A 12,870-nucleotide genomic window follows, 5' to 3' on the forward strand; every position below is an offset into this window, starting at 1 on the left:
TCTTAAGCCTAATCATAAAACATATGAACTAAAAACGCAAGGACGTATGTCCGCATGGGTTCAAACCCCACCCTGGGTGAATATTTTTTTTAAGTTAAAACTTTATTTTGTTATTCTCTTTTTAGTTTTTAATTTACTAAAACAGTATCATAAAACAATATAACCTAAAATGTAAAAAAAAAATCTTATTCTATTTTTATTTACTAAAACAGTATCATAAAACATTATAACCTAAAATACATAAAACTTTTATTTTCTTATTTTGTAATTTACTAAAACAGTTCCATAAAACAATATAACCTTAAAAATATATAAGTATTTAAAACTTTAATTTTTCTTAATTTTTTTATATACTGAAACAGTATCATAAAACAATATAACCTAAATGAAAATATATATGTATTTAAAACTTTTATTTTTCTTATTTTTTAAGTTATTAAAACAGTATCATAAAACATTATAACCGAATATATATATATATATATATATATATATATATATATATATATATATATATACACACTCACCTAAAGGATTATTAGGAACACCTGTTCAATTTCTCATTAATGCAATTATCTAACCAACCAATCACATGGCAGTTGCTTCAATGCATTTAGGGGTGTGGTCCTGGTCAAGACAATCTGCTGAACTCCAAACTGAATGTCTGAATGGGAAAGAAAGGTGATTTAAGCAATTTTGAGCGTGGCATGGTTGTTGGTGCCAGACGGGCCGGTCTGAGTATTTCACAATCTGCTCAGTTACTGGGATTTTCACGCACAACCATTTCTAGGGTTTACAAAGAATGGTGTGAAAAGGGAAAAACATCCAGTATGCGGCAGTCCTGTGGGCGAAAATGCCTTGTTGATGCTAGAGGTCAGAGGAGAATGGGCCGACTGATTCAAGCTGATAGAAGAGCAACTGTGACCGAAATAACCACTCGTTACAACCGAGGTATGCAGCAAAGCATTTGTGAAGCCACAACACGTACAACCTTGAGGCGGATGGGCTACAACAGCAGAAGACCCCACCGGGTACCACTCATCTCCACTACAAATAGGAAAAAGAGGCTACAATTTGCACAAGCTCACCTAAATTGGACAGTTGAAGACTGGAAAAATGTTGCCTGGTCTGATGAGTCTCGATTTCTGTTGAGACATTCAGATGGTCAATAGAGCATCTTTGGGATGTGGTGGAACGGGAGCTTCGTGCCCTGGATGTGCATCCCACAAATCTCCATCAACTGCAAGATGCTATCCTATCAATATGGGCCAACATTTCTAAAGAATGCTTTCAGCACCTTGTTGAATCAATGCCACGTAGAATTAAGGCAGTTCTGAAGGCGAAAGGGGGTCAAACACAGTATTAGTATGGTGTTCCTAATAATCCTTTAGGTGAGTGTATATATATATATATATATATATATATATATATATATATATATATATATGTGTGTATTTAAAACTTTTGTTTTTCTTATTTTTTAATTTACCAACACAGTATCATAAAACAATATAACCTTAAAAAACACAGTTTATGCTATTAAACATTACACCTCCACACCAGCAGGGTGAGGTGCCCTTGGACCCTCACCATGATGGATGTCACCCTAAAATGGCTACCATCTTATCAGATGACCTATGACCTTACAAATGGCTGATATCATCCAAGATGGCCGATATCAGCCAAGATGGCTGACAAAGGAGGGTCAAAGGGTAACCCAGGGGGGTGCTGGGAAGGAGAGAGAAGTTCCGGTTCAAAGGTACATAAGGAGGGTCAAAGGGTAACCCAGGGGGTTGCTGGGAAGGAGAGAGAAGTTCCGGTTCAAAGGTACATAAGGAGGGTCAAAGGGTAACCCAGGGGGTTGCTGGGAAGGAGAGAGGAACTGCGGTTCAAAGGTATGTAGGGAGGGCGGGACTTCTGGCTGTCAAAATAGTAAGTGATGCCGCAATCTTCACTACTAGACTGGATAGGATCCTTGGATCACTTTGTTATTAATGGACACCAAACGAGCACGATGGGTCGAATAACCTCCTCTCGATTGGACGCTGTCTTATGTTTGTTATGTGGAGAAGGAATATCAACACTGATCCACGGGGCCACGGAGACACAGGGACACGGCGACACGGAAACTAAGTCAGACAGCAGCCATCTCCTGGACTCTCAGCCTCTCAGCCTCGTTGGCACTGAGGCACCTGGGAAACAGACAATACATCACAGTGTCAGTCAGGGACACTACAGTGTGTGTGTGTGTGTCCACTCTGATACACTACAGTGTGTGTGTGTGTGTCCACTCTGATACACTGCAGTGTGTGTGTGTCCACTCTGATACACTGCAGTGTGTGTGTGTGTGTCCACTCTGATACACTGCAGTGTGTGTGTGTGTCCACTCTGATACACTGCAGTGTGTGTGTGTGTGTGTGTGTGTTGTCAAAGTCTAGCTCCTCTCAGTCAGTCAGTTGGCCGCACGGCGCCTCTCTCTCACCGCGGACACACCCTGGGCACAAGAGCCACACAGCCCAGCAGAGCTGCCAGCAGCAGCCAGCGCAGGACAGCCCACACCAGCCAGAACTGCCTGCAGAGAGGGACAGAGGGACAGAGGGACAGAGGGACAGAGGGACAGGCACTCAGAGCTGGACACACTGCAGAACACCTGAGAAACATCTGTGTTGTGCGGCTCCACACCGCACACACAGGGCCAGAGGAGATGGTCACTGTCCCTCCGAGCTGCTGACCGGCCGACTCCTCGGCTCGTTCACAGACAGCCTGGCTGAGACTCTGGGGTCACTGAGTCACTGCAGGGACCAACCCAGCAAACCTGTCCTGGTGCCCAGGGCTGCTCCCAGGTGTGTTCTACAGGCAGCCAGTGACAGACAGACAGCGCTGTGATATTGTCACTGTGTCAGGGGTTCGACTGATTCCCCGCACACACACATGCGTGCGCACATGCTCACACACACAAGGACACGCAGACACGCACACACACACTGCCCTGACACACTGAATCACACACGCACTCACGCACTCGCACACACACGCACACTACAGCAGGGCTCTCAAACTCAGTTCCTGGGGTCCAGTGTCTTCTGCCTTTTGTTCCAACCAGTTTCCCAGCTACTTAATTGGTCTGATTAGCGGACTGACTGGATTAATTCAGTGCGTCTCTACAGACTGCAAACGATGTGAAAGGCGGTGCATAAACAATATTTAAATATTAAAACATTTCAGACTTTAGACCGGACAATAATATAGGATGTGTCTATTAGTTTAAAACAGCAGCGCTCCCTTATTGCCCCCCATGTCCAGCCCCTCGGAGGAGCTTCTGAGCTGCAGGTACCTGTTTCCAGAGGAGGGTGTCGGGGTCTGCGCTGGGACGGCTGTTGAGACAGGAGGGCCGGCTGGGAGAAGGAGAATGGATCGGCTGTAATGCAATACTTCAACAGACACTGACAAGCAGCCGTTACACAGTGGCCCCACAGTCACTCACACCCTGGATCAGTTCACACAAATATGACTCAACAGGAGAAACGCTAAAAGTTTTTTATGGCCTGTGCAGATACGCTTGACCCAAAGTCCGTCCCATAGAGACCCATCAGATCTTTGGGATAATAATGGATCTTGTACATGTTCCTACTAATTCTCAGCAGGTTCTACATGATGCAACAATGCTCTACTGGATCCTGTAAGACCACCCTGAACTCATCTTATAGGATGCTGTCCTTGATTTTGTACCGGGGACAACCCCGTCCCCCGTCCCCTCTCAATGAAGACAACAGACAGACAGAAGACACAGCAGTACCAGGGCAGTGAAGGCCAGAGTTCACAAGCACAGACACTGAGACTCTGCCTCCTGTTCCCTGTGTTGCCCCTGTGGGGTACCTGAGGGCGTCTCGGGGCCGGGGTGCGTGGGGGCTGTGGCAGGGCTCTCTGAGGAGACTCTGGGGGCTGTGGGGCTGGCAGGGGCTGGACTCAGAGCTGTGGGGAGGAGCAGGTGAGGGGTCAGTGACTCGGGACAGAGGAAACAGCCGGAGTCTGAATCAGGGTGAAATAAAGCAGCAGCACCTTGACCCTGAGAGAGGAGAGGACCAGCTGAGGACAGACCGCAGAGACAAGACAGAGTGCGCTGAGCTGCAGGACAGGGACAGGCAATAGAGACGCTGAGAGACAGGAGAGAGTATTCAACAGCACTGCTGTGGACGCTGGAACTGACCCCTAGACCTCTGTACAACAGTGTCTCAGCGCACGACTAGTGAAGGCAGAGTACACGTGTCTCAGCCTGAATAAAGGACAGTGAAGGAGAAGGACAGCTAGAGATGGAGGGTCTGGACAGTGTTCACTACAGCGCTGAGCTCTCTCAGAGTACAGACACTGACCCACTCAGCACCGTGCAGCCAGAGCAGTGTAGGGCAGCTGTGTTAAACAGGACCGTCACTCTGGGCCTGGGGAAGGCAGTGTCCAGTGTGTCTCTGTCCCTCACACCGCAGTGTCCTGTGTGTCTCTGTCCCTCACACCACAGTGTCCGGTATGTCTCTGTCCCTCAGACTGCACTATCCATTGTGTCTCTGTCCCTCACAGTACAGTGTCCAGTGTGTCTGTGTCCCTCACACCGCAGTGTCCAGTTTGTCATTGTCCCTCACACCGCAGTGTCCAGTGTGTCTCTGTAGGGAGACGGTTACAGACAGAGTTGACTGACAGTGATACTCACCTCCAGCAACATCCAGGAAGACTCGAGCCCCTCTATCAGAGCCCACTATCTGTATAGCACACCAGTACCAGCCTTTGTCCCTCTCGTCCAGCCTCCTCACAGTCACAGTGAAGACTCCCTGGGTTTGATCATCACTGATGGACACTACATCTGTCTCTCCAGGGACATCATCTCTGCGTCTCACAATCTGACAGGATCTCCAGTGCTCCCCTCTACACCAGTACTTCACATAAGTGTTGAAACGCACATTATAGTGACACTGGACGCTGACTGATTCTCCCTCCCGTCCAAACACATTGTCACTGCTCACCCAGAGATCAGGAGCACCTGTGAACACAGAGACACATTAATGGCTGCAGCTTGACCCCCCTCCGCCGTGACATCATCAGGACGGGACACTGGTCCTGTGTCTCAGGACTGTCTCAGGGCTGTGGGACAGTCTGCGATGGCAGCTGTGCACAGACACCCCTCCCTGCCAGCAGGGGGAGCTGGAGCTGCACAGATCACCCTCAGAGCACAGAAACCTCTCAGAGCAGATTACACTCTCTATATTACTGTATAGCTTTAATGATTACTTTGCTTGTGTAACCCATGTCACGGGTGGGGCGTGACGGGTAATTATTCACTTATTGATTGATTATTATACATTATACACTTATTTATTTAGATGGGTGCACGTACTATTTTAAAGTTGCTCTTTATTGTAAACCCTTCCATTCAGAAAGTCTACTCAAAGAAGAAGAAATTATAAAATAATTAATCATATTTTCATATCATCTCTATTGATCCTTGTTAATTGAAGGTTAATTGGGTCGTGTACCTGACTATTGTTTTGAAGAAGCCCTGATTTGTTGTTTTTATAATTCTTTTCCTCTGAGAGCTCCAATTGTTTCAGTTGTTTTTAATTATTCAACGTTGGACTTGGACAAAGATGGCGAGCCTGTCCCAGCAGCCCTGTCCCTGAAGGAGCGTTTGGAAGTCGTGTGGCCAGTGGTTTCGGATTCCTTCTGCTAGGAGTGAACTGATCTTCAGGATTTCCACCTACTGAACTCAGATAAGAGATCTCTAACTATTCTGTTTGTTTGTTTGTTTGTTGTTTTAAACTACCCGTGTAGATATTTCTCTAATTATTTCTTCAAAGATTTTAACAATTCTGAATGGTGTTCTGAGGGAGGCTGTCTGCCATGTGCAGATCAGAGCACTGACAGCTCCCACTGCGCACTGAGGCCCTGTGTGTGTCGGGACAGTGGGAACACAGCGACACGGCAGAGACACTGCAGACGTGTTCACTCACTCAGCTCTGTGCTGCGCTGCTGTGATGCGATTGGTGACCCTGTTGTCTATGTGAGGGGGTTTCAGGTGGCAGGTGATGCAGGACAGTGTCTCCTTACCCTGAAGCAGTGTGAGACGATGACAAACTCCAGTAAGAAGTCCTGTTCTGTTCACCGCACACCAGTACTCTCCCGCATCCTCCCTCTCCAGCCTCCTCACAGTCACAGTGAAGACCCCCTGGCTCTGGTCGTCTCTGATGGACACTCTGTCCGTCTCTCTCTGGGCAGAGTCGCTGCGGCTCACAGTCTCACAGGAGGGGAGGGACGTCCCTCGGCACCAGTACTTGACCAGAGCTCTGTCCCCCTCGTTGTAGCCACACCGCACACTCACTGAGACTCACTCAGCTTCCAACAAAGCCGACTTCATCTCCGCCTTCGCCTCCCACCAGTCTCTGGATTTCCTCACTCTCACCTCTCTGGATTTCTTCCTCTCCTTCACTGCTTTAACTTCTTTCTCCCCGTCTCCCCCCCTCCTCTTCAACACTCTCCGTGACACCCATGGACATCTCAGACCACCACTTCATCTCCTTCTCCCTTTCTCTCCCCTCCCTCCCCACTCCACCCACTCCCTCTGTCACCTTCTGCCGTAATCTCCGCTCTGTCTCCCCCTCCACCCTTGCCTCCACTGCCCTCTCTCTCTTACCTTCCATTGACTGTTTTTCCCATCTATCTGTCAGCTGTGCTACCTCCTCTTTGTTCTCCTCCCTCACCTCCTCCCTTGACTCTCTCTGTCCTCTCACGTCTCGTCCTGCCCGTCCCTCCCCTCCTCAACCTTGGCTCTCTGCTGTTCTCCGCTCAACCTGAACTAGTTTGCGTGCCGCTGAACAGAAGTGGAAAAGGACCAAACTTTTTTGCCAAGAAATAAAATAATAATAATAATAATAATAATAATAATAATAATAATAATAATAATAATAATAATAATAATAATACTGCAGCCAGTGAACACTAGAGCCCAGCTGCTCCAGTACAGACACACAGAGCTCTGCTGCTCCAGTACAGACACACACAGAGCCCCGCTGCTCCAGTACAGACACACAGAGCTCTGCTGCTCCAGTACAGACACACACAGAGCCCCGCTGCTCCAGTACAGACACACAGAGCTCTGCTGCTCCAGTACAGACACACAGAGCTCTGCTGCTCCAGTACAGACACACACAGAGCCCCGCTGCTCCAGTACAGACACACAGAGCCCTGCTGCTCCAGTACAGACACAGAGAGCCCCACTCCTCCAGTACAGACACACACAGAGCCCCGCTGCTCCAGTACAGACACACACAGAGCCCTGTGGCAGCAGTGAGAGGAGTCTGGCTCTGTGTCCTTGGCACAGGTGCCCAGGTGACGGCTCTCCCATCAGCCCCTGTGTGTGAGAGTCTTACCTGCAAGCTTAGCCAGGAGAAGCAGGAGGAGCGTCTCCATGTCCGAGTCTGATCCAGGGTCCGACAGCAAGAGGGGCTGATGCTCCCAGCCGAGCCACACTGAGCACAGAGCCGCCGCCCTTCCTCTCCCTGCAGCGCTCGCTGTGGCCAGGGGTGAGGGGACGGCTCCTCCCCCCCACACACACACAGCTAGAAACACAATTTAAAACACTGCACTTTATAGGCACTACATATACTACTACTAATACTACTAACTACTGCAACTACTACTAGTAGCAAGAATGAGGAATATTACATGCACACATAGATTACACTGTACCATACACTGCACACACACTGTGCTACACACTGTGCCATACACTACACACACCTAGCCAGACACTGTGCCATACACTTCACCACACACTGCACACACATTGTGACACACACAGTACCACACACTGTGCCACACATTGCATACACACTGCATACACCCTGCACACAACCCCACAGGTGCCTCTCTCGCTGTGATCTCCACTCTGTGTTGTCCTGCACTGAGCCCACGGGCTGCGGAGCTCGAAGGGTTAAAGGCTGTGACAGAGCTCAGGCTGGAAGCTGCTGCTGAACTGGAGGGTTGGCAGAGTTGTGAAAAACTATTTATACAGCTCTGCTGTTCTCACAGGAAGACAGCTCCGCGTTTGTGAGCTCCTGTCACCCCCTGTCCGCTCGACTCACAGGGCCTCGGTGTGTCCGGTACTGCGGGGACAAACTGAACCAGCGCGCCGGTCAACGGAGAGAGAGCCGTCACCTCGCACACGGGAGAAGGAAAAGAAAGCGAAAGAAGGAAGAGACGCGTCTCCTCAGGCAGTGAGCAGAGAGTCCGCACCCCCGCTGCGCTGCCACGGCGACCAGCAACAGCGCGACTGTCTGACACAAAACAACAGAGCGGACACGGGCTGGACACAGAGCGGACACGGGCTGGACACAGAGCGGACACGGGCTGGACACAGAGCGGACACAGAGCGGACACGGGCTGGACACAGAGCGGACACAGAGCGGACACACGGGCTGGACACAGAGCGGACACAGAGCGGACACGGGCTGGACACAGAGCGGACACAGAGCGGACACAGAGCGGACACGGGCTGGACACAGAGCGGACACAGAGCGGACACAGCGGACACAGAGCGGACACGGGCTGGACACAGAGCGGACACGGGCTGGACACAGAGCGGACACACGGGCTGGACACAGAGCGGACACAGAGCGGACACGGGCTGGACACAGAGCGGACACAGAGCGGACACACGGGCTGGACACAGAGCGGACACAGAGCGGACACGGGCTGGACACAGAGCGGACACAGAGCGGACACGGGCTGGACACAGAGCGGACACACGGGCTGGACACAGAGCGGACACAGAGCGGACACGGGCTGGACACAGAGCGGACACAGAGCGGACACAGAGCGGACACAGAGCGGACACACGGGCTGGACACACGGGCGGGACACACAGACGGGACACGGCAAAGAACCGACCTGTCACTGTCGCTGTCGTTGCGGCTGTCTGACAGGCAGTGGACTGAGCGGGATCGAGCTCCTACAGGTCGGGTCGGTACTGTGTGTCCCCGGAGTGCCGGGGGGTTATATTATTATATTTCTGAGCAGCAGACACCCTTATCCAGGGCGATTTACAGCATAAGAGCGTTACAACAGTGCAACAATACTGTTTAAAATTACAGATCAAAACATACAATTACAGGTTCAAAATGACACAAGAGCGCAGGCCAGATATACAGTCAATACAAAATACAAGTCCAACATCCAGACTATAGAAGCAGACAAGTGCAGACGAGTGTGAGGTCACAGCTAAGCGCTCAGGGAAGCGGGCACAAGGGAAGCACAGTAAACAGAGAGCAGTGTGATGTACACGTCGTATAAAGCCTGTATGCAATGATGATGATGATGATGATGATGAGTGGTGTGCAGTGGTTGTAACAGTAGGGTTTGCGCAGTCGCTGGCTGTGCGTTTCTACACTTTCAGGGCCGAATGAATTACACAGTGTGATCATGTGCATCTACACACGGGTCTGTGCTGTGATACGAGGTATAATACGATATGATATAGTAGAGTCGATATGGGATCAGCTCGCCTGGCTCAGATACACGGAAAACACTGGCAGGGCAGCGCAGTGAAGAGGAGACCGCAGAGTCAGCTGTGCTGGAGACACACACCACCAACACAGCCGCACCACACACCAGTCACAGGGCAATTAGTGTGTCAGTATTAACTCACAGGGCAATTACTGCGACAGTATTAACTCACAGGGCAGTAACTGTATGTTGTGTAGCGCTTCAGCACATTGATATGAAGCAGCAGCCGCTCTGAAGTCACTCTGAATTCAGATCAGACACGGGGTGTGAAACGCAGTACTGTCGCGGTCCTGACTGGACTGTCGTCCGTGTGTCTGTGTGTGTGAGAGACAGAGTGTGTGTCATTGTCTGTGTGTCTCAGTCTGTGTGTGTCTCAGTCGGTGTGCCAGTGTCTGTGTGTGTGTCTAAGTCTGTGTGCCAGTGTCTGTGTGTGTGTCTCAGTCTGTGTGTGTCTCAGTTGGTGTGCCAGTGTCTCTGTGTGTGTCTCAGTCTGTGTGTGTCTCAGTCGGTGTGCCAGTATCTGTGTGTGTCTCTCTGTGTGTGTCTCAGTCTGTGTGTGTCTCAGTCTGTGTGCCAGTGTCTGTGTGTGTGTCTCAGTCTGTGTGTGTCTCAGTCTGTGTGCCAGTGTCTGTGTGTGTGTCTCAGTCTCTGTGCCAGTGTCTGTGTGTGTGTCTCAGTCTGTGTGCCAGTGTCTGTGTGTGTGTCTCAGTCTGTGTGTGTCTCAGTCGGTGTGCCAGTGTCTGTGTGTGTGTCTCAGTCTGTGTGTGTCTCAGTCTGTGTGCCAGTGTCTGTGTGTGTGTGTCTCAGTCTGTGTGCCAGTGTCTGTGTGTGTGTCTCAGTCGGTGTGTGTCTCAGTCTGTGTGCCAGTGTCTGTGTGTGTGTCTCAGTCTGTGTGTGTCTCAGTCGGTGTGTGCCAGTGTCTGTGTGTGTGTCTCAGTCTGTGTGTGTGTCTCAGTCTGTGTGTGTCTCAGTCTGTGTGCCAGTGTTTGTGTGTGTGTCTCAAGCTGTGTGCCAGTGTCTGTGTGTGTCTCAGTCTGTGTGCCAGTGTCTGTGTGTGTCTCATTCTGTGTGCCAGTGTCTGTGTGTGTGTCTCAGTCTGTGTGCCAGTGTTTGTGTGTGTGTCTCAGTCTGTGTGCCAGTGTCTGTGTGTGTGTCTCAGTCGGTGTGCCAGTGTTTGTGTGTGTGTCTCAGTCTGTGTGTGTCTCAGTTGGTGTGCCATTGTCTGTGTGTGTGTCTCAGTCTGTGTGCCAGTGTCTGTGTGTGTGTCTCAGTCTGTGTGCCAGTGTTTGTGTGTGTGTCTCAGTCTGTGTGTATCTCAGTTGGTGTGCCATTGTCTGTGTGTGTGTCTCAGTCTGTGTGCCAGTGTCTGTGTGTGTGTCTCAGTCTCTGTGTGTCTCAGTCTGTGTGCCAGTGTCTGTGTGTGTGTCTCAGTCTGTGTGCCAGTGTCTGTGTGTGTGTCTCAGTCTCTGTGTGTCTCAGTCTGTGTGCCAGTGTCTGTGTGTGTCTCAGTCTGTGTGCCTGTGTCTGTGTGTGTCTCAGTCTGTGTGCCTGTGTCTGTGTGTGTCTCAGTCTGTGTGCCAGTGTCTGTGTGTGTGTCTCAGTCTGTGTGCCAGTGTCTGTGTGTGTGTCTCAGTCTGTGTGCCAGTGTCTGTGTGTGTGTCTCAGTCTGTGTGCCAGTGTCTGTGTGTGTGTCTCGGTCTGTGTGTGTCTCAGTCGGTGTGCCAGTGTCTCAGTCTCAGTCTGTGTGCCAGTGTCTGTGTGTGTGTCTCAGTCTGTGTGCCAGATTTTGTGTCTCAGTCTCAGTCTGTGTGCCAGTGTCTGTGTGTGTGTCTCAGTCTGTGTGCCAGTGTCTGTGTGTGTGTCTCAGTCTGTGTGCCAGTGTCTGTGTGTGTGTCTTAGTCTGTGTGCCAGTGTCTGTGTGTGTGTCTCAGTCTGTGTGCCAGTGTCTGTGTGTGTGTCTCAGTCTGTGTGTGTCTCAGTCGGTGTGCCAGTGTCTGTGTGTGTGTCTCAGTCTGTGTGCCAGTGTTTGTGTGTGTGTCTCAGTCTGTGTGCCAGTGTCTGTGTGTGTGTCTCAGTCTGTGTGCCAGTGTCTGTGTGTGTGTCTCAGTCTGTGTGCCAGTGTCTGTGTGTGTGTCTCAGTCTGTGTGCCAGTGTCTGTGTGTGTCTCAGTCTGTGTGTGTCTCATTCTGTGTGCCAGTGTCTGTGTGTGTGTCTCAGTCTGTGTGCCAGTGTTTGTGTGTGTGTCTCAGTCTGTGTGCCAGTGTCTGTGTGTGTGTCTCAGTCGGTGTGCCAGTGTTTGTGTGTGTGTCTCAGTCTGTGTGCCAGTGTTTGTGTGTGTGTCTCAGTCTGTGTGCCAGTGTCTGTGTGTGTGTCTCAGTCGGTGTGCCAGTGTTTGTGTGTGTGTCTCAGTCTGTGTGTGTCTCAGTTGGTGTGCCATTGTCTGTGTGTGTGTCTCAGTCTGTGTGCCAGTGTCTGTGTGTGTGTCTCAGTCTGTGTGCCAGTGTCTGTGTGTGTCTCAGTCTGTGTGCCAGTGTTTGTGTGTGTGTCTCAGTCTGTGTGTATCTCAGTTGGTGTGCCATTGTCTGTGTGTGTGTCTCAGTCTGTGTGCCAGTGTCTGTGTGTGTGTCTCAGTCTCTGTGTGTCTCAGTCTGTGTGCCAGTGTCTGTGTGTGTGTCTCAGTCTGTGTGCCAGTGTCTGTGTGTGTGTCTCAGTCTCTGTGTGTCTCAGTCTGTGTGCCAGTGTCTGTGTGTGTCTCAGTCTGTGTGCCTGTGTCTGTGTGTGTCTCAGTCTGTGTGCCTGTGTCTGTGTGTGTCTCAGTCTGTGTGCCAGTGTCTGTGTGTGTGTCTCAGTCTGTGTGCCAGTGTCTGTGTGTGTGTCTCAGTCTGTGTGCCAGTGTCTGTGTGTGTGTCTCGGTCTGTGTGTGTCTCAGTCGGTGTGCCAGTGTCTCAGTCTCAGTCTGTGTGCCAGTGTCTGTGTGTGTGTCTCAGTCTGTGTGCCAGTGTCTGTGTGTGTGTCTCAGTCTGTGTGCCAGTGTCTGTGTCTCAGTCGGTGTGCCAGTGTCTGTGTGTGTGTCTCAGTCTGTGTGTGTCTCAGTCGGTGTGCCAGTGTCTGTGTGTGTGTCTCAGTCTGTGTGTGTCTCAGTCGGTGTGCCAGTGTCTGTGTGTGTGTCTCAGTCTGTGTGTGTCTCAGGCTGTGTGCCAGTGTCTGTGTGTGTGTCTCAGTCTGTGTGCCAGTGTCTGTGTGTGTGTCTCAGTCTGTGTGTGTCTCAGTCGGTGTGCGTCTCAGTCTGTGTGTGTCTCAGGCTGTGTGCCAGTGTCTGTGTGT

The 12,870-nt window shown here is 50.6% G+C and overlaps 1 protein-coding gene across 1 annotated transcript; it reads right to left on the reverse strand.

The window, feature by feature from the left end:
* Nucleotides 1–3,349: 3,349 nt before the first annotated feature.
* On the reverse strand, nt 3,350–7,452 carry LOC136711982 (polymeric immunoglobulin receptor). Its single transcript, XM_066688620.1, has 4 exons — nt 7,413–7,452; nt 6,094–6,369; nt 4,703–5,029; nt 3,350–3,972 (listed from the first exon to the last, which is right to left on the reverse strand). The coding sequence occupies exons 1-4, from the start codon at nt 7,450–7,452 to the stop codon at nt 3,818–3,820; spliced, it is 798 nt and encodes a 265-aa protein (XP_066544717.1). The 3' UTR covers nt 3,350–3,817.
* Between the last annotated feature and the right edge of the window lie 5,418 nt (nt 7,453–12,870).

This window comes from Amia ocellicauda, chromosome 2, assembly GCF_036373705.1.
Source record: "Amia ocellicauda isolate fAmiCal2 chromosome 2, fAmiCal2.hap1, whole genome shotgun sequence".
In the NCBI taxonomy this organism is placed as follows: Eukaryota; Metazoa; Chordata; class Actinopteri; order Amiiformes; family Amiidae; genus Amia; species Amia ocellicauda.